Consider the following 22,265-nt stretch of genomic DNA (forward strand, 5'->3'; position numbering starts at 1 on the left):
AAACAGGTGTATACACTGTATAATTCCCCCTCCCTCCCCAGCATACTCCAGTTTGAAACACCTTCTTTAAGTTCTTCTCATGGGTCTTTATATTTCTATATATATCACCATTGTGATGCCTCCCAGCGGTATCCAGGGTTGTGAGGCACCCTGCTATCACCACTTCAGCACGGGGGGGTCTTGTCTGTGCCTGTTGTGGATCAGCTCCCTTAATCCACCAGTCTCTGGCACCACAAGCATTACCCTCACAGGTCTCTCACTCTCGATATAGCGATAGGCACACAGTGACCGCCGATCACACCCAGCGTTCCTCTGGAGTGCTTGGCCCCAATCCACTGGACGCTCACAGAACTCTGATTTCACTATTCTCAAAGGAATAGTGCACACCTATTTGCAAGGTCCAACTCAGGATCACTTAACACACAGCACTTAGATACACAGATAGTGAAAACAAGTATAAGTTTATTATCAAAGAACAGATTCCAGTGGTAGAAAGTATGAGTATGTAACCATTTGTTTCCAATATAAAACAAAATCATAACATGCTTTCTAGAGCTTAAACTTAACTCTCAAGATATACCCCTAGCTGCTACAATTTAGCTTACCCCAAGTCCTTTTCTTAACATTTTCAACCAGTTGGGCTAAGATTCCCCTCCCCCCCCATAACTCCTCACATTTTCCATACATACATCTTACAGTGATTGTGATGACCAATGTGACACAGGTTTTCACTAGAGACCTTACATGACATGACTTACTTTGACAGGCTAGAATGTAGATGTAGATACCAGACCCAGGGGATCCCTGTAACCCTTCTATGTTCCAGTGCTCTCTGTCAGTTGGCATCAAGAGGTCTTTGGGTCACACCCATTAAAAAACTTTAGGATGAGATTCTATGCTTCAGCCTTGACGAGGTGCAGCACAGATTTTGTAGCCCGGAGAGATGGTGCGCTAAGGTGCTTTAAGTTACTTTTCCGACCTCCTGATTCTGAGCTTTTCAAGGAACAGGAGAGGCCTGCAGCATAATTTAGACACCTCTTAAGTTATGGCAACCTCCTGGGGATATACTATGGGCCACAGCGCTTCCCAGAATCTCTGCAGTGATGCTGTGGCCCTGCCCCTAACACACCCTCCTACCCCTGGCATGTCCCCTATGACAGGGTTTGTAAGAGTGTCCTTGTAAGTCAGCCTGCTGCCTGTTCTCTTGAGTGTCTAGTGTCTGCCTGTGCGAAGGAAATTCTCTCCCAGACAGAACTAGGGCTTTTAGGGCTCCTTTTCATCACCCCATCCATTTTACCCAGCATAAAGGGGTTAGAGCGGAGGTGAGGATCTCACTCCTGGTTCATTGGAAAACATGTTAGTGATGAGCTAGATTATCCATATGCAGTATTCAAGGACCCACATACAAGAGCTGTGATAACTTGTCCGTGGGCAGTATCTCCTCTTATGAATTCCAGTTTACCTCACCTTTCTGCCCTGAGTTTGATTAAGCACAATATAGTAGGTTAGTACTCTGGCAGAACATTAATTTCAGTATATTCAACAAAGAGGGAGGATATACTCTTCCCTTTCTCTTCAACCCTGCCAAAGACAGCTTATGAAAGCTGAGTCACCCCCTTCTAGAACAAGACATATTCTACAGCAGAAGAAAAGGAAGATGTTTCTTAGCCTTTGTTATGAGCGCAGGATGAAAACGTTCATAATGTTCTATTACAAAATATGCAAACACAGTCTGCTTGAGCAGTTCTAACTTTGTCTGAACTTGACTTGTTTTCAAAGTGAAGTTACATTATGTATGACAAAGGATTGTTCAACAAAGGCATAGAAACAATGCATATAATCAGTTAGCTGTGACCATGAGCATTTCAATAATGCTACTATTAACACTCTTAATTTAATACATTAATTCTTCATGTAAACATCTATTTCAGTGATCCACTGTTTTCATGCAGACCACCTCACAATTACTGTTATTCCTGAATAAACAAATTGAGCTAAATTAAGCAAAAAAGGTCAGAGTCGTTAAAAATAAATGCTTACAATTTATTTTCTCTAGTCTGCTGAGCAAGACTGAAAATATAGTTCCTTTGCCCTTAAAATAGGCTGTGTTGGGTTAATATCTTAAGATGTCTTTTTTCAGTTTCTTTCTCTTTTACTTATCTCTCCCCATGCATTTTTATGCCTTCATGTACTGTAATGTATAACATTTAGTTTTTTAACCACTTTTTTTTGCTGTCTTCAGCACTTTCCACTGTTTATAGTTCTACAAATTTGCAAAAAAAACCCCAACCCTATAAAATGACAGGTGTTCCAAATCTGCAGTTCATTAGTTAGTTTTTTCTTTTTTGAACCACTTGTTTGTTTTTCCTCAGACTGCTGTCACAGGAAGAGAAATTAAATTTGCTGTCACTAATACATTTTTGCATTTTGCTATACACTGTGTGTAACATCTCACCTGGTTTTCATTGCAGGTCATTATGTTCTAAGCACAGTTTATCGAGGTGTGCTACAATAAATTAATCTAATCCAAAGTAATTGTACTATTGGTGTTCAAGCAAGCAGCTGAGGTTTGCCTGGCTCATGGTTTCACAAGGTGTGAAGAAAGCAGAGCTTCTGAGTGCCAAGGTTGCCTCTTTGAGGAAAGGTGCTAACAAAGTGCTTTGAAAAACAGCCTTGACTAGTCCACACGCTCAGATAGCACTCTTATGCAGGGCTCTAGCCAAAAGGGAATAGCTCCAATCAGCACTGGTGCTAGCGGGGAGGTTTAGGTGGGTGCAACATGAAAAGTAAACCTGACCCAGAACTTGGGGGAGGGAAAGAACCCCACAAGGGTTTCCGAAGACTTTTTTTAAACCATCAAGGGCCTGATCCAGAGCTCAATGAGGTCTATGCAAGTCATTTCTTGACTTCAATGGGCTTTGGATCAGACCTCTCAAGTGGGACCGACACGATTATATGGGTGGGGAAAATAACATGATGTATTACCTGCATAGCTTAGAATGAATTTATAACAAACACAGCCTATTTTACTGGCTGCACTGAGCCACAAAACATGTCAAAGGAAAGGACAGGCCTGCTGTACCGCAGTTTTTATTCCACAGTAGAGAGAATAACAAATTTTATGGTTAATGCTTCAATATTTTATAATAGCCATTAGATTTTATCACTGCACCATAAAACAGCTTTATTCACTTTAGTACAATCAATCCAGAAAATTGTTGAATTCTCAGATCTTCTGTTCAGTCAACTTTTCTAATACCTACATGATGATACAAAAAAACAGGACTGTCAGGAGAATTCTGTTCAAATGAACTCCACTGGGTTGACTATTAAACTCCCTCCCCCCATGCCACATGTCTGGATTTTCATACAATTTTCATACATTTCATACATTCAGACATTAGCTGATAGTTGTATGGAGACCAAAAAGTAGGGATTTTTCCCAGTTCAGTCACATTTCTCATTCAAACATTGCCAAGAAGTAACGAAAGTTCTCCACAGTATGTTAAGAATGTGAAAATGCACTGCCACTCTCAATTGAGAGAAATGAATTTCTAAATAAAACAGGCTCAAGGAATGAATGATAGCCTACAGTACAATCTTTTTTAAAAACAGAGCTAGTTCTCTGGCCCCAGTAGAAATGGGGTGCTCTGAGATAGCTCGGAAATATATCTACAGAGAATAAGACTGAGCAACAATGTGGTGTTACCTGGTATTTTGAATCTCTGAATCAGAGGCATGAATCTGTCAAGGACACTGTGAATTCGATGCACTATTTAAAAACAAAATACAGGAGTTGTTCAGGACCAGCTAGATTTCAACACAGAAGAAGTGAAATAGCAAAGGGCAAGAGGTGAGTATATGTTTGTTGGGGACAAATATCAAAGTGTTTCAGTTTGACTGTTTAAACTAGGTCCTTCTGCAGTTCTATTGCTAACAAAATACTGACTATGAACAAAGTTGCTTGCCAACAAAACAGTTCCACAAATTGTCAAGTGCCTTAATATTAAATAAGGAAAGGAGCTTTCTACTACTCTGTGATGTAACAAGAAACCTTAAGTTTGTGAACTGCACTTTCCCCCAATGAAATCACTTGAAGATTTTTTTTTTTTTTAATTCCAAGTAGCAATATTTGAGTGTTTTCTGATTGGAGAGCCATTCCTGCAAGGTGTGCTGAGCATCTTCAACTGCTTTTCCTCTCAATACGAGTTGAGGTTGTCCAGCACCTCACAGAATCAAACTCCGAGTACTCCCACCTTGCCAGATGTTGTGAGGATAGTATTATTTAACCACTGCTGGAGAATGTGTCTCTGTATCTTCAGAGAACTTGTGATTGGTAAGCAGGGGAAAATGAGTCAGCGTCTTGTTTCAAATGTCAGAGGCCAGTGTGTCGCCAGGTGCGGCATGTAATTCTGAATGTGGGGGAGGATTATGTGATGTGATATTTTACATAATCTCAATCTTTAGCATTTTTCTACATCTGTGTGTTTTACATGATCACTTAAACTCTGCATTTTCCAGGTACTGATATAAAGCTGCTTGTTTTCTTAGGTACTGTAAAATACACTTACCAAGACCAAAATATATTCCGGTGGTTTCTAGGGAAGCAAAGGTGATTAAACCAAAACCAAGAGAAATGATCCAGTCTAAAGAGAATAAAAGAAATACAAGTATTTGGTTTTGTTCTGTCTTCCAAAATACAATAATTCATCCTTACGCTAAAGTCCTGTCTTACCTTTGTAGTGGTAATAGCTAATTAGTGCGGTTCCAATGCCAAAGCAAAGAATGACAAAATGAAAGAATACATCTGAAATAAGAGAGAAAGGAAATTATATCACTAAAATCATGGCCCTTGATCATACATGTTCAGCTACAGCAGTTATAATAAATCCTTTCTATTTCCACTTCAGCTGCCTTATGTAGTTCTACTAGGCTGAAGCGTGAAGCATGTGCATAACTTGAAGCATGAGTAATCCCATTAATTTCAAAATGATTAATCACATGCTTCAAGTTACACACCTGCTTAAGTCCCTTGCTGAACTGAAGCCAAAGCCCTCAGGTCAGGTTCTTTGGCCCAAGATTCTCTAGGCTTGGGATCAGCTAAATAAAAGAAGATTCTTACCATTTTTCCGTATTCTTATCCACTGTCTTTGACATCTCTGAAGGTAAGTAACCTTTTCACCTGCTAGAGGAAAGAGACACCACCGTTAGTGCAACAGGAACTCTAAAATAGATAACTTTTGATGGGTTGTTTTACTTTCAGCATCTGAAATGAATTTTGCTTTGAAAATCATTGTAATATTGATCCCAGGAAAGACTAACAATGGCCTTTCAAAAAAGATCAAATTAGTGATTGTAGGAAGATGTAACAAAACCCCAAAACAGAACTTTTAACTGATAGTGATGATTTAGAAGGAGCTGTATTATTACACCACATGAATTAGCAAAACATAATTCTCTTAAAAGCAGACATTTCTCTGGCCCTCAACTCTCCAGCCTATCGAGCTTGAAGCAGTAGCAGTATCTCAGGACCCTACTGAGACCCAGATAAACCAGAGTTTTGTCTAACAAGGCATTTCAGATTGAGCCCTAAGGTCTTAAATCTGTTTTCTATGGCCGCAGCTACGATCACGGAATAAATGAAAATTACTCATCATTATGACGATGGGGATTGAATCTGTTGTAATCGGCTGATTAAGTGTATGACAGATATGGCAACTTCCTGCAATAACCTGGACAAACCCTATTGAATTAAGTTAAATCCTACTGACTTAACTTCAAGAGTTCCTGGTATGAAAACTGCAAATGTTCATGCATTAGTGTGGGATTATAAGTAACGTCTCGAGGGAGGAAAGTGTTTTGTGCTTCAAGGGACTATTTGGAACCATGTGAACTTTTAAAGTTAAGTGGGCTTCCCAGGAAATTGCTACAGGGAAGTGTATGAAAATGTAACCCCTCTGATTTTGCAGGTATTCCTTCTGAAGCTTGCTGAGGGGCCCTTTTTGACTGCTGATCACCTTTTACATGAGGACACAATCAGAGGCTCCACTGTATAAAGGAGTGACTCTCAGATTCGTGGGGGGAGATGCTTGTTCTGAGCCAAGGCAGTTATGAACTTGAAACCAGAGGCAAATCCCTGGGCGGGATTTGAAGGATTGTTCACCTGCCTGAACCCTTTGAGTTGGGGTGATCTCTAGGAAGCTTTATTAGCAGGTGTGTAGATTTTTATTGTTTTAATGTTTTCCTCTGCAATTCTTTCACCTTAAGAATAAACAGGCTTGCTCAGAAAAAAACATGCTGTTTGCAGCCTCTGAGGAAGGCAGGCACAGTTGGCCTGCTGAGGCAGTCTGACGAACTAGACAATTCACAATGGAGACAGGGAACTGTGCAGCCTGGAAATACCCTGGTCGGGGGAAGAGAGACATGACTCTCGCCCATGAGAGGTGACAGCTGGGGAGCTAGAAGCCTAAAGGAAGATGTCCATGCTGGATCATGGAGGGGGAATATAGGTGCAGTTGCCCTGACCTGTGACAAAGAGTTTCTATAATAGCCCCAAAATTAAGAGCTCTATCTGGGGGGGGAGGGGAGAGGAATCTGTTTGGATAAAATAAAAACTGACCCAAATCTCTTGAGACTTAAAAGAAGTTTTTGAATATGTTAACTAGAAATTTGACCAGGACTGAAGGCAGAATTACCAAAATCCACTGTGAGATACTGTTCTTGTGCTAGGGATGGACTGAAAGAAATCAGAAAGGGATGGAAATTTTACCATATTTCTAGCCAAATTTTGAAACCAAACAGTTTTGATGAGAAGATTTTTCTTTTCTTATTCACTGTTCATTTGACAAGGCCTAAAGCAACCCCCTCGAAACACACCTTCATGGCTAAATCATCACAAGCTATACCTCTGCTATTTCTGCCTATGTTCAGCTGAATTCACCATACAAATGATTGCATGGGGTGAATTTCATTTTACCTATAGTTATACAAATTATTAATAATAGAACAGTTGTGTAAAATACAGCAATTTTGGTTCATGTGGGTTTTGTATGAACCCTGAATTTCACCATGGATCTGGAGATCAAATAGTTCTCCAATACCCAAAGTTAATTACTGAAATACAATATACATGAAAGAAAAGGCACACATACTCTAGGGAAAACAGAACTTCTCTGTTTGCTTTTTTATATTTACCAGCAGCAGCTGCATTTTCTCGTCTTGCAATCTCTGAAAAGCAACAAAATATTAGGACTTAGTCCCTTGTAGTTTAAAACAAAAATCAATTCATGCCATTCCCTTCATTACAACACACATGCATATTTACAATTAAAAACAATGTGCCTTTTGTCAACAGCTGATCACACAAGAGATTATTCCCCACTGTTGTCAACTCTACCAGGGACAAATCACAATCCATCTAGAGACTCAAAACAGGAAAAAGACATCAAAAAGGGCACCAGATTGGGCTGTCCAGACTAGAGGAGGGAGTAAGTGAGAGACGGGGGCCCTCCAGCACCCTAGGAATTCAACATGAGGAGCAGGTAGCAAAAACATTTTGGCTGCTCACAACTGCTATGACTACTACTTTCTTTGAGGTAGCTGGGTCACAGATGATTTAGGGATTTATAATTCATACCCAATCCCCACAATTGCCATTGGAAGTGAGCGCAGCCCAGCATGGAGCACAGGTGTTATGTGTATGTATCAATCTAACTTACACATGAAATTGGCAGCAGTGTTCAGTTCTAGTCAGATATGTCTCGCTAGCCCCACGCACAGTAGACTGCACTGAAGTAGTCTAGCCTGGAAGTAGCAAAGGTGTGGGTAACTGTGGTGAAGTCCACATCCGTGAAAAAAGGCGGCATCTCCAGGCCCACCAAAGGTACCGTAGAAAAGGCATGGTAGGACTCCACCCTCACCTGGGAATTCAGGGAGCGTGTTCAGATGTGCTCATTTCCTCCTTACTATCCAGACCTCCCAGGCATCTTACCCAATCCTCCTAACAATGGCTCACTCTTTAGGGAGTCCCTCCTAAAACCACTCCCTTCTCTACTTACTTCCAAGGAGGCAGTAATGCCTATCCCGCCCCAACCCCTGCCAATTATTGCAGTAGAGGGGAGTGGTTGAGCAGGCATTCTCCCAAAATGGTTACTTCTCCTCCAGCATTTCTGCTCTCAGAACCTGATTGCGGACTAATGTGACATCTGCCCAGGGAGCAGGAGGGATGAAGTGGAGAACACAAGAGGGCAATCAGCTCAGCCACTGCAGCATCCCCAGTGCGGCAGCAGGGTGCACACAGGTCTTTAGTAAGGATGCATCTCTTGCTGCCACCTTGCAGTACATGGAGAATGGAATTTAGGGAGCGGCTCCAAGCTCCCTCTGCCTAGCAATGCCTCTACCTGGATTTTCATTTGTCTTTCATCCAGGATCCTATTTAAGCCAAGGTTTTGGAATGCATGAATACTGCAGGATCTCGGTAAGGTTAGAAGGAAACCTGAGCTGAGCATCATCACCTTACTGAAAACAAGCTCCAAACAGCTCACAGTCTCATAGCCACATTGAACAAGGGGTCGAATAATAGCATGGCACATGTGAGCGTCCTGAGGAAGAATGAACAACTGTTCATCATAATCACTAGCCCCCTCCTTAAAAGGAATGACCAAAACCGTTGTATATGGATCCTATCCATTCCTGGCTGTTCTAACCAATGAGTCGCTATCCCCTCGTCAGCTGTGCAAAAGGCAGCTGAAAGATGTAATAAAAATCAGCATCAACACCTGTCAAATACCAGCAAGAGAGCAAACAAAGCTATGAATATAGTCTCCACGCTATATCCAGAGCTAAAGCCAGACTAATGGCACTCCAGGAAAAGAGGTGCATTGACACAGCACATTTATAAGCATGCAGTTATTCTTTTACACAAGTCTGTTTCCATCCATGTGAAGTTGCTGAGGGTGGTAACCTGTGAGAATTTACCTGATTCGTTATAGGGGACAACCTCTCCTGGTGCACCTAAAATAGTGCACAAATATACAGTAGATTAGTATTCAGCCAATTAGCAAGCCTTGAGGGCCCAATTCTGCCTTCAGTCACATGCATGCAATCCTACTGAAATCAGTACACTTGCACAAGTGTGTCTAAAGGCAGAATTGAGCCCCTAGTCTTTAAATGGATATTGGTTGTGGGTTATGCAGTTTAGCTTCTAAAGGAAAGTAATTTATACACAATATTACTCAGCAACTGAAAGTAAATAATTTTTACTGTATCCTAGTCCCTGCTGCTGTATCCTAGTCCCTGCACTAGATGATGGAGTACTATTTTACTTTGAGACTCCTATGTGACAAACTATAGCTCATGATGTCAATCTAAACATGTTGCTATTGAATCAGACTCAAGAGACATTTAGAATGGTTAGTTAAATGTCAAAAGCTTTAACTTTTTACATTTTATGGGCCACTACTACGGGCTGATGGATGTTACTATCTGTATGTGGCTATCACACACATTTTCTGTATCTGGACTGCACTTGCTTTGTGGTTTCTTTTACAGGGAAGGAAAAGTCCTGAGAACAAAAATCAATGCATTGACTTTAGTTATATTCCTCAAATCAATTCTGGGGGGCTGACTGTGAACACTGTAAATGACACCTGTAATTTGCGTTTGAACTCTTTAGATGAATTTCAATAGCTGTCTCTGCCCAACCATTACCCTAGGTATGAACTGAAATCAACAAAAAGTTGAGATCCAGATGGGAGCTCTCCCATGTTTCTGGAGGGGAAGGGCTTTAGAGCTGGTACTGCATTCCAGGCCCAGCTCTAATATTAATGATTTACTATGCAAACATCTCAAAAAGTTAAGAGATAAAATACTAATAACTATAGCACATATGCTTGTCATAATTATCGTCCCTTTCTACAGCCAAGCGCTGGCTGGTGTTTGTGCTTATGCATGTGGCACAAGAAGTGCAGCTACAGGGAGGCCAGAAAGTTGCAGTAACAGAGTCCATGTTTTTTCACACAGCTGTATAAAGAGCCACCTAGTTATTTTTCTTTTTCACCTCTAAAATACAAATCACTTGGTCCTGGGTGCTAGAAAGTTAATGATAATAGGGGGCCCCTATGGGAAAGAAAGGCTTATTTGCATACCACTTCCATCTTGATTTTCATGGTCTTGGTCTTCCTGACTTTCTTTGTGAGAAATTGGTTTAACTGTTGCCACAGAGATGTTTTTCTTGCCAGCGCTGGTTGCTAAGAATGAAAGAAATGATAGTGAAGTACTATAGCTATTAGAAGCTACTTCTGTATGTTCTTTAAACTACTTTATGAGCTGCCTTAGCACAGGTTTCAGCATACATGAGGAACACCTTGGAGAGTGCAGGCATATGAGCATTCACTTGGCAAGAAATCCGGGAAAAGTCAACGTTGTTATGCACTGAAATGTATCTTTATGAAAGGGATGTGCGTTGATACAGCATTAAAGCACTCTCCTTACAATATCTTTTTAAGCTGCTAAAACCTCTAACCTACTTGTGATGGGGTGCTCACCCCACACCAGAGTGGAAGGGGTTAATGGTGGCCTCATGGACCTGCCACATCCGGTCCCAGAAAGGAGCAAAGGAGGTGAGTCCCCCTGGCAGCCTAGGGAGGCTTGGCAGGAAGCAGCCACTCAGAGGGAGGCTGCACGGAGCCGCCAATCAGAGCCAAGAGGGTTAATACAAAAGGAGCTGCAGGGCAGTGGCTGTGGGAGCCCAAGGAGTAAGGACTGTGCTCCTAGCAGGCTGCAGCAAGGGTAGCTCCTTAGACAGAGTAGTTGCTGGCAGAGACTGGGAGATCAAGAGGCAGCTTCTGGCTAGCTCCTGGGACTTGCTGGCTGAATGCCCTGAGAAGAGGGTGAAGAAGGTGTGGGGTCATAGGGAACTGAAGCAGCATTGAAGGAAGTTAAGGAGATGCAGCAATAGGCTGCTATCTACAGAGTCCCTGGGTTGGGACCCAGAGCAGTGGGAAGGGCTGGATCCCCCCCATTCGCCGCTGTGGAAGTGGCTTGACTGTTGAACAGTGGTACCCATCCCCGGAATAGGGAAACAGAATGGGTGATGTGGACAGAGGGCTGAGTCACAAAGAGGATGCTGCAGTACTTGGACTGAGGTGGGTCTCCAGATGGAGAGGATGACAGGAGAGGGTGCACTGACTGGCAGAACTAATCACCATGAAGGCCAGTCGGAGGTGCTGCTGTGGTGAGTAGACCCCATCACACTCCTCAAGTGAGAAATCTTTAGAAAGAATTGAATAATGGATTCAGGTTTGTTTTCTCTGTAGAAGGGGTTAGAGGAATACTCTCTTTGACACTGATCTGTGCATGGACAGGAATTTTGCTGGTATTTGTGTTTGTGTCATTCCAAAATGGAAAAAGATACAAATATTTAAATGGCTACCTGGACGCCAGACTTTGGCACATGACATCTGTATGGTGTGTACTGGCTCTGTCCTACTGTGGCCTGTTTGCTTTCTATCGCTCTTCTTAACCCCAGTGCTGTGTCTCCTACTTGCATCTCCCCCCTACCACCATCCCCATCTGCAGTGCTCTCTGTCCTCCTTCATTACTCCCTCCCTCAGCAGCTTGCCTCTATTACTTTCCACAACCATAGCACCAGCTTCTTACCTCCTCTGTTCTCCTGCTTGCCTGCCTTTCATCATCCCATCCCTAGTCCCAGAGACTTCGCTCTGCTCCTTGTGTCCATAGTGACTATCAGTACCCAAATACCACCTCTCCACTAGAGACCAATAGCTACTCTTTGGCACCTGGTGAATCTAAAGATGTTGCTCTTTTGACATCTCCATTTTGCATAGTTTCTTATTTCAGAGGGGTTTTTTTGAATCACTATGTAACTGGCACACGATTCTCTTGTGTAAATATCTGAGCCTTTAGTCAGACTACCAATAATTTACATTTTTTTACAATTAAATTGCAAGCGAAAGCAAGACAAACTCTCTCTGTACCTCGTGGTTGTGTCTCTGCAGGCTCCCGAGACGACCTTTCAACCTCACTTTCTTCTTGTGAAAATGTGACACTTTTTTCCAATTCCTGAAGTAGTTTCAATTTTTCATCTGTTAAAATGCAGACATAAAATATATTCTGTTTGAAACTAATATTTAAGGTTTTCCTACTTTACGGTCGTGCATTATTAACAAGGGAGCTCCTCCAGGAAAATCAAATCTTAACTTTGTTTTGCTTGCTAGTGCACATACAGCACCGCAACTAACACTAGCGAAAGCATGACATAAACAAGGGTTCAAATGCTTAATGCCACAATTTAAAAAAATGTTTAAAATGCTGTTGTGGTGGGAGCCCAAGACATCTTGGCATGGGCTTTACCATGTCCATGCTGCCAACTCCCATGAAAAATCACATTGCCCAGAAGCAGACAAAACTAGAACAAGAGGGGTGGTTTTGCTGGAGGACTTGATTGTTCACCAACTTTGGGGCTGCTATTTTCCCATTATAATCTTGATCTCTCATTACCTCTCTCGAATTGTGCTGCACCACCAACATCCTCTTGTAGGCCTAAGACAGAGCTCTAAACATTGTGCTTGCTAAACTCTTCTGGGCTCTGAAAACTGGGTTGCAGACATTTGAAAAATGTTTCCAGAGAAAATTTTCCAAAGAAGCGGGTGGTCTTGGGATCTCCAGACACTCCCAGCAGTGGGGGATTCTTGGCAGTCACTGGTGTATTTTAGGTAATTCTTTATGGGTTTAAATGTAATGCTGCACAGAGATCCTGAACAAGGCCTATGTATCTTATTTATTTGTATTACAGTAATGCCAAAAAGTCCCAGTCATGGACCAGGACCCCATTGTGCTAGGCACTGTACAAACACAGACCAAAAGGACAGTCCCTGCCCTCTGAGTCCCATCCTGTTCTGAAGTAGGCTTTGGGGGAGGGTGGGACATAGGCCCTCTGCACAAGAATGAATTTCACCCTTTATGAATGTATCTTAATAATCAGGATATAATTATTCTGGAACAGCTATTTTGGTAAATTTCCAAGTGTAAATACACCCTGAGATGAACAGTTCCATGTTCCTAACAGAGGGTGGTGAAATAGGTTCAGCAAAAGGCAAAGCCACTGGCAACTTGTTCTTGTGTTCTTTCATAACTCACTACAGACTTGAATGTAGGCTCGCATCTCCCGCAAACTTGCCATATTTTATAAGCTTTTGGCTCAAAAAATAGGCTTACTTGAATGGGAAAAGGGCCTATCCCAAGCAAAGCCAGGCTTTCAGATTCAAAGATCAAAACTCCAAATTCTGTACACTTTCTATTCAAAATTAGCCATGTTATCCAATTTCCCAGGGAAATCAGATGAGGCACACAGAATCACCTGACACACAATGGCAAATTTTGCTAAAATATTTCCACCAGATCAGCACAGCTGTCTGCCCAGTATGGCAGCTCAGTGCACTGCTGATTTGATCAATAGGTCAGCTGCAGTCTACGTGAGAATTAAAATTTTGCTATGATTAGTCTAATCAGAAGAGGGGGAAATTGAAGGTCTGATGTAAACTGGCACAGCTCCTTTGACTTTACCACTGAGTGAGGATCTCAACCCTAAATGATCAACGACTTTTTCCAGAGAAACCCTGCAAACTAGAATAAGTACAGTCGCCATCTGTCTAAATGGCTTCTAGCTATCTGGCTGCCATCATCACCTGGGCAATACGTCTTTCTAAGCACTTTCTCTGTTCACTTTACTGTAATTCACTTCTATTCCCTTCCCAGCACACTTCAGTGTTTTGAAATAAAACTAAAGCCCTAGTCTGGCTACAGCCATTTTTAACAAAACAGCTATTACTCCTTGTCTACATCCCAGATTTGGTCTGGACGGATGTGCAGCCAATTAATACTCACCATTTTTCTTGGAGCTGGGCAGCTCTCTGTAGGCAGATAGATCTTTCACCTTTAGCAGCAGGTAAAGCACAACCATTGCATTAACTCCTTTTTTTCCTATGGTCTTCAAGGAGGCTGCACGCTCATCAGATGAGTTTATGTCTCTGTTAAGGAGCTGAAAGAAAGGTAAGTACACATCCAACAGGCCTACTAATAAAACCAAGCACTTTAATAATAAGTGCTTTATAAGCATCACACAACGCATCTAGGAAAGGCACAACAATACCCCTACTTTACAGAAGGGGAAATGTGTTCTGCCCAAGACCAAAGTTGGGATGAGAATCTTGGCTTCCAATTTAGTACTCACACCCCTAGCCCATGCTACTTTCACTGAACTACCCCACAAGCCATCACTGTGGCATGGTGCAATAGCATTAAACTTTTCATCCTACTCTGTGGCTGAGTCCCAGGACTGGAGAAATAGCGTACAAGGTTCTTGAATGGACATGTGATCATTTGAATAGCTTGCAACGCCATTTTATAACTTCAGCATTAGTGTCCTTGCTTCAAAGAAAGCAGGTGAATAGATACAGAGGAATACACTGGGGAGCTAACATTTTTTTAAAGTTAATTTCTTCACATCTGCAGGAAAATTTTGTCCATGATTCTCTTTAACACTAAGGCCCCTTTATGCAGCTCTGGCAAGCATAAAGGAACTTTAGCATAAGTGAGGATTAGGCTCTACATTTTATTCTCCCAAAGGGTTTCCATAGGTCAGTGGACAAGCAAAACCATGCAGCCAATAAGGAAATACTTAATATTTTACAAAGAGCAAAAGAAAATGAGGTTTCCTTAGTAACTTACATTGTGTGTTTCTTCAGCAGTCAGGATGGCTGGGTTAACAGTGGCTAAACATTTTATTAACAATTTCCAGAAGGACTGGTTCATTTTCTCAGACATTTCCAAATAATCAACATCAGCAGCAAAAGCTTTCTGAAAAGTGTCTAGGAAAAAGATATTTATACAATTAAAGAAGGTGCATTACAGGATGGTCCTGTGATGAGGAGTTACTGTCATGCTCTTACATAGCTCTGGTAATGGGCATGGGTCCCTGTAGCATGTTTGGCTTCTAGGAAAAGGAGTAACACTTGACCAATTTGTATGAAAAACAACAATGGCATAGAGAAATGTATGGTCTGCCACTACTCAACTAATCTCCCTGGACACTCAATAACAGACTTAAAAGTGGCAATTCTTCAACAAAAAAACTTCCAAAACAGACTCCAATGAGAAACTGCAGAACTGGAATTAATTTGCAAACTGGACACCATCAAATTAGGCCTGAATAAAGACTGGGAGTGGATGGGTCACTACAAAAACAAATTTTCCCCCTATTGATACTCACACCTTCTTGTCAACTGTTTGAAATGGGCCACCTTGATTACACTGAACTCATTAGCACTACAAAAGTGATTTTTTTTCTTCCCTTCTTGTCAACTGTTGAGAATAGCCCATTTCCCCTTAACTGAATTGGCTCATTAGCACTGACCCCCCACTTGGTAAGGCAACTCCCATCTTTTCATATGCTGTGTATTTATACCTCTCTGCTGTATTTTCCACTCCATGCATCTGATGAAGTGGGTTTTAGCCCACGAAAGCTTATGCCCAAATAAATTTGTTGGTCTCCAAGGTAACACAAGGACTCCTCATTGTTTTTACTCAACAAGAGAATCTCATAAGTTGATAACACAGTCCTGGTACCTTTGCAATGCTACTGTTTCAGTGGAGGAAGAAGGGGAAATATTTTTAATGCTAGAGGTTGTGGCCAAAACAGAGTGGGTACCAAAAGGTACTGGTGTGAATCTGCTCATCAGGGAGTATTCATAGAACCACCATGATCGTCTAGTCTGACCTCCTGCACAACGCAGGCCACAGAATCTCACCCACCCACTCCTGTAACAAACCTCTAACCTATGTCTGAGCTATTGAAGTCCTCAAATTGTGGTTTAAAGACTTCGAGGTGCAGAGAATCCTCCAGCAAGTGACCCATGCCCCCCACTGCAGAGGAAGGCGAAAAACCCCCAGGGCCTCTGCCAATCTGCCCTGGAGGAAAATTCCTTCCCGACCCCAAATATGGTGATCAGCTAAACCCTGAGCATGTGGGCTGCATCAGCCGACTTACAGTATGTCTACACTGCAATTAGACACCCTCAGGTGGCCTGTGCTAGCTGATTTGGGCTCGCAAGGGTCAGGTTGCAAGGCTGCTTAATTGTGATGTACACATTCTGGCACTGGCTGCAGCATGAGCTATGGCATCCTCTCACCTCTCAGGATCCTAGAACCCGATCTCCAGCTTGAGCTTGGACGTCGACACTGCAGTTAAACAGCCCCACAGCCTGAGCCCCATGAGCCTGATTCAGCTGGCACATGCCAGCCACAGGCTTTTAATTGCAGCGTAGACATACCCTTAGAGTAGGAGCGGTTGAGCTCAGGATTGCAAGGGAGCAAAATCTGATTAAAGCTAGGCCCTGACTGTTGAGCTGCATTTGTGACATACACTGGAACCTCGCTAGAACATGCGTCTTTATAGCACAAATTCATATATCACGCAGTCGCGGCCATGGATCCCAAATTGAATTACTTAAATTGGAATTCATTTTACGTGGTCCCCGCATTAATGCGGTACGGCACATGGATCCCAAATCCTGCATTCTAGCGAGGGTCCGGTGTATATAGTAGGTGTGATTCTGATTTCTGGATACTGAACCCTCAAATGTAAAAATGTTCCAGCCTATCTCTAAGGGGGAATGGCGGCTAGAGGATCCCAGATGGACGTTCTTCCAGGATTCTCTCACGGAAACTTAATGTTATTCTTTCATTGTTCGTTCTCTTCCTTAATCTCTTTGTAGGTTGGCAAACATAATGGGTGAATTCCTGGGCTATGCCTCTTGGTGGCGCAAGACACACAGCACAGCACCGCAGGATGGAGGGCAGAGATGGCCTTAAGCCATCTTTGAGTTCTGGGGATTCTGGGCTGATTGGGGCCAAAAACACCCCCAGGGTAATGTAGGCAACTCAGGAGGCTGTCTGTGAGGAGCTCCGTGTCCCAGACCTAACCAGAGCACCCAGAGTCACAGCATGACTCCTACAATGGGGCTTGCGGCTGGCTGTGGGCCTGTGCAATGCCATGTGTCTGACAGAGGAGTTCATCCTGCTGCAGTGTACAGAGGCCTGGATGTGCGGGAGAATCCCGTCCCCCTCAACTGTGTTAATGCCAAATAGAAGAGTTAAAAAAATCAGAAGAGAAACCAGAATAAATGCAAGTGACTCAGCCTGACGTGGTGTCCGCCTGCTGTCTGACGCATGCGCCTTAGGAGGGTTTCCATAAGTCTTTTACAAGCGGGGAGAAGATGGCTCAAGGCACATTTTCAGAAGGGCCAAGTTCTGAGCTTTCAGGGGCCAGCACAGCAAAAGCTGGGACATAGGTTGTGGTGTGACGGTGCCGCAGGCCTTGGCCTCCATGTTTCCCTTTACGTTACCTTGTTGTTTTCCAGTGAGAACTGGAAGTGAGAAGTTAAAGTTGTCCATTGCTGTGTCTGTAAAAACAGAATTTTAAAATGAGCATGAGCTTCTTTGTGCTTTCCCCAATGCGCTTCCATGCAGACACAGAGCGTCTCATTATAGCACTTAGAATTCTGAACTCACTCATACGTTGCATTCCTGCAGCCATCATTTAGGCAAAACTCCCTTTGAGTCACTGGGAGTTCACCTGAGTGAGCACAGCAGGATTATGCCCGGAAGAACTAGTTATTGTTATCATGAGTAAAAATATAGGAACTCCTGACTCAATCATATAATTTTTTGTTGCTATTATAAAAATATTTAATTATTTGCCATAGATGTGAGTAACTTAATGATAATTCCTTACTAGTTAAACAGAGTGATCAATCTTCACTTGAGAACTGTCATTCCTTAAACTGGAAATAGGTAGATCAGGGAGGATATGGGAAACTCTGTTTAATGTATTCAGGAGGTTAATGCCGTGGAGGTGAACTGAAATTATTTAAGTCTTGAAATAAAACATATCTTTAATTTGCCAGATTTTTCCCCAGATTCAGAGTTCTATGTGTTTTCCTAGAGTAATGAGCAAGTTGCTGTGAGTTGTGAAGGTCTCAGTTTGAATTCCTGCTTAGCTACTTATTCACTGTAAGGGTTTCAGCATGTCACTTAACCAGAAATGCAGGCAGCATGGAGGAGGAAGCAGTCTGATTGGAATGGACAAGAGCTGGACCCAGGGGAGGGAGAGAAATGGACAGCAACAAGAAGTCTCGTGAGACTGGGAATGGAGAGGGGAAAGAAATTGGAACTGGCTGGGCAAGGGGTCTGCAACTGGTAGCTGGAGGGAGGGAAGGAAATGAGGCAAGGGTCTTGTGGGGAAAAAGAGTATGTGATCAAGTCATTTAAGAGTGTATCTACACAGGGGGGCAGCATTAAGGTTGCACAGGCAACCTTAGTTCTGGTATTTCCTAACTTCTAAGCACTTGACTTTACAACTTAATGTTACTTTAATATAGTTCTTTGTGTGCAGGTTAGAAAAGAACTGAATACTTACACATGAAACCATTAATTCTTGAATTAAAATAATTTTCAACTACATGGGCCTGATTCCAACTCACGGTAGTGTAAATCAAGCGTGAATGGACTAAAACTAGTAAGAGGAGAGGCAGAACTGATATTTTGATGAAATAATGCTTTTAACATTCTGGGTGGAATATTTTTCACTTTAAATAATGGCATTTTTATGCTGATATATGTATAATTCAGAGTATTGAATTCTGTCAAATTGATCTAAGGGAGAATAGAATAAAATTACTTGAAATAAGTTTATTTCCCTTCTTGCGAGTCTGGGTTTTTGAGTGTTTAATAACACAGTTAATTCAATGAATGTTTGTATTTTGTAAAAATATTACAGGCATGTTTCAGCCTGAAATGAAACTTGGGGTATGGGGAGGGGAGTTTAGCCAGTATGCTCTGTACTGCTTTGTCTAATCAGCTCTTACTTCTGGTTTTTCGCTGTAGCAGCTTCAAAGAGGCCCAAGTGAGCCACCATGCATCAGTGAATCTGACACAGTGTGACAACAGATGGAATGTTAAAGGCAGATGTTGACAGTGTCAAGATCATGAGCCATCAGAATTGATTTATCTTAAAACTTTACTCATTTATATGCTTTAATGAGTTAATGCCTTCATTGTGTCTAATATACTGGGTACATTAGACAAAATGCACTTCTGGTGCAACTCCCTACTCCAGGTATATGACAACATTCCTTAGATTTATTAGAATACTGGAGCTTGAAAAGAACACTGCTCTGTGCCACTGCACTATATGTCCTTCTGCAAAGGACTGGAAAGAGGAATAAATATGCTGTGGGTTCCTCAGATGTGCCCCTGATAAGACCTAATCAATCCTTGTGCTTTAACGCTGGGATTTTCAAAGAAGCAGAAAGGAGTCAGGGACTGAACTCCCATTTAATGTCAATGGGATTTGGGCAACAAAGTCCCCTTGGGTTCCTTTGAAAATAACAATCTAAACACATAAATAATAATCATGTGGTAGTGTTTATTATTAATTATTATTCCTTAAGAAAGTACATCCTCTGTAACTATAAATCTCTGAAAACTGTTTTAGTAGATTATATACAGTAATGACAAAATGATGATAATATATTGGCATTTCAAGTGTGACATTAGTTGAGGGGGAATGATGAGACTTGTCATAAGCCTGATCTAATTTACCATGGTGTAAATCAGAACTTAATGCCACTGAAGTCTTTTTAGAATTATACTAGAGTAAAACTTGTGTGAGATCAGAAGCAGGCCTCTGATGCCTTTTTGGTCTGTGTTAAGAAATGATGTAAACAGCTGCAAGAGGAAGCCATTTGCAGCTCACAACAAGTTTCATTGAGCCTACAAAACCCAAGAACTATGCTTTCTGTTCCTAAGTGCCATCTGCTGGCACTTTCTCTATTAACTATCCATTTATACATTCAAAGATATAGAGCAGTGATTCTCAACCAGAAGTACACGTACAGGAACTCCTCACTTAACGTTGTAGTTATGTTCCTGAAAAATGCGACTTTAAACAAAACGATGTTAAGCGAATCCAATTTCCCCATAAGACTTAATGTAAATGAGGGGGTTAGGTTCCAGAGAAATTTTTTTCACCAGACAAAAGACTATATTATATACTATAGTCTAGTGTGTGTGTGTATATATATATATATATATATATATACACACACACACACAGAGTATAAGTTTTAAGCAAACAATTTAATACTGGTACACAGTGATGATGATTGTGAAACTTGGTTGAGGTGGAGGAGTCAGAGGGTGGGATATTTCCCAGGGAATGCCTTACTGCTAAATGATGAACTAGCAATTGGCTGAGTCCTCAAGCGTTAACTCTCACACTCTACAAGGCAGCAGGAAAGGAAAGAGGGCAGACAGAGACACACACCCTGTGTGTGTTTGAGAGATAGAGATGTGCATTTCCCCTTTAAGTATGAAGAGTGGGGTCAGAAGTACACTGCCTTGTTAATTAGATCAGCAAGCTGAGACCTTACCGCAGCTCCCTCCCTCCGTGTGTCCCCCCAGCTCTATGGAAGATGGGGTAAGTGGGCTGCAGGAGCAGGGGGGAGGGGGACACCCTAACATTAGCCCCTCTTCTTCCCCTCCCCCCACACACAGCAAGCAGGAGTCTTGGGGAGCAGCTCCAAGGCAGAGGGCAGGAGCAGCACATGGCAGTGGGGGGAGGGACCGTTGAACTGCCAGCAACTGATAGCCTGCTGAGCAGCTGCTGCACAGGGAATTTAGGGGAGCGGGGATCTGAGAGGGGGGCTCCCAGTCCACCCTGGTTGCAACCACCCACCAGCTACCTGCAACGGGCTGCTTTTCCCACAAGCAGTGGACAAAGCAGGCAGCCGTTAGAAGGGAATATTGCACAACTTTCAATGAGCATGTTCTCTAATTGATCAGCAACGAAACAATGTTAACCAGGAGGACTTGAAGTGAGGAGTTCCTGTACCTCTGAGGGTATGCAGAGGTCTTCCAGGGGGTACATCAGTTTATCTAGATATTTTCCTAGTTTTACAACAGACTGCATAAAAAGCACTAGCAAAGTCAGTACAAACTAAAATTTCATACAGACGGGACTTGTTTATACTGCTCTATATATTATACACTGAAATGCAAGTACAATAACTATATTCCGATTGATTTATTTTATAATTATATGGTTAAAATGAGAAAGTCAGCCATTTTTCAGTAATAGTGTGCTCTGACACTTCTGTATTTTTCTCTTATTTTATAATCAAGTAGTTTTTAAATGAGTTTGAAAGTTGGGGATATGCAAGCCAAATCAGACATCTAAAAGGGGTACAGTAGTCTGGAAAGGTTGAGAACCACTGATATAGAGCACTCCCTTAACAGTCTACATTTATGTATCTATTTCCTTGTGTAGTATTTGGCTGTACTGTTTTCAAAAAGCTAAAGACTGGGTTTTTTTTTTTTAACTTCGGTAGATTTAACACAGTCCCATAGAGCTCACATTTACAACTTGAGAAAAGTTAAGGCGGAGAACTAGTCTCACTTATTTAAAACGTTGTCTCTTCATTAATTTAAAAAAACACATCAGAGGGAGGCAGACAATAAGAACCCACTTTTTAGGTGAGGGGCTTTGGAGCCCAGTCTATTGAACATTGTCCTTTAAACCACAAAGATTCCTGCCATGTCAATTCAGTTCCTAGAGGAAAATAAATAACCCCATAGTTTCTATATCACAGTTAGAGAAACAGCCCATTACAATGTAAGAAATGACCAAAACCCTATGATGTAGCCATGTTCTCTATGTGCTTGGCACTTACCTGCTCTTCTGCCGGCACTGCTGCTTCAAAGGTGAACCGTCCTGTCTGAAAGGCAGAGAGGGATGTGTGTGGTAGGAGCCTGGGCCTGGCAGAGTGATCACAACTAGATGTCTGAGTGTATTAATCACGTGCCCCGAATTGGATGGAGCACGGAGGTGCTGTGAAGTCACAGTCCCAAAGGCAATCACATGTGGTGCTGCTCCCTTAGATTGCCTGACTCAGAAGCAGGAATGGTTTCATTTCCTCCTCTAAGCTGTGAGCTCCTTACATGAAAATTTTACCCCAAACACTAAGCAGTGAGGCTGGATCTTTAACTTCCACGACGTCTGGGAGCCTCCTGATTCCAAGGGAAGGAGGTGGTAGGGCCTCAGGCCCCTGAATCAACCAGGCACAAATGCAGACCAACTTGCCTGATGAGTCTGGGTGGAGGTGGAGCAGCAGCAGCTTCAGTTTTCT

The 22,265-nt window shown here is 42.2% G+C and overlaps 1 protein-coding gene across 4 annotated transcripts; it reads right to left on the reverse strand.

The window, feature by feature from the left end:
- Nucleotides 1-442: 442 nt before the first annotated feature.
- Nucleotides 443-21,944, reverse strand: TMEM40 (transmembrane protein 40). 4 transcript variants are annotated; one of them, XM_027830378.3, is made up of 13 exons: nt 21,810-21,944; nt 17,424-17,480; nt 14,749-14,888; nt 13,906-14,059; nt 11,997-12,104; nt 10,146-10,247; nt 8,977-9,012; nt 7,195-7,227; nt 5,123-5,182; nt 4,736-4,807; nt 4,572-4,646; nt 3,710-3,772; nt 443-3,259 (listed from the first exon to the last, which is right to left on the reverse strand). In XM_027830378.3, exons 2-13 carry the CDS (start codon nt 17,470-17,472, stop codon nt 3,240-3,242), a joined length of 912 nt encoding a protein of 303 aa, XP_027686179.1. In that variant the 5' UTR covers nt 17,473-17,480; nt 21,810-21,944; the 3' UTR covers nt 443-3,239. The 4 variants fall into 4 exon arrangements, with proteins under 4 accessions (XP_027686179.1, XP_037759521.1, XP_027686181.1 ...); XM_037903593.2 differs by having other exon boundaries at nt 5,123-5,185; XM_027830380.3 differs by lacking the exon at nt 8,977-9,012.
- Between the last annotated feature and the right edge of the window lie 321 nt (nt 21,945-22,265).

The sequence above is a fragment of the Chelonia mydas genome, chromosome 7 (assembly GCF_015237465.2).
Source record: "Chelonia mydas isolate rCheMyd1 chromosome 7, rCheMyd1.pri.v2, whole genome shotgun sequence".
Taxonomy (NCBI): domain Eukaryota; kingdom Metazoa; phylum Chordata; order Testudines; family Cheloniidae; genus Chelonia; species Chelonia mydas.

Coding starts and splice junctions, on each gene's coding strand:
- TMEM40 (XM_037903593.2), bottom strand. CDS start 17,472: ATGGACAACTTTAACTTCTCACTTCCAGTTCTCACTGGAAAACAACAA. Junction 7,228..8,976: donor TGTCCCCTATAACGAATCAG/GTAAATTCTCAC, acceptor GTTGCTTTTCAG/AGATTGCAAGACGAGAAAAT. Junction 4,647..4,735: donor TAGCTATTACCACTACAAAG/GTAAGACAGGAC, acceptor TATTCTCTTTAG/ACTGGATCATTTCTCTTGGT.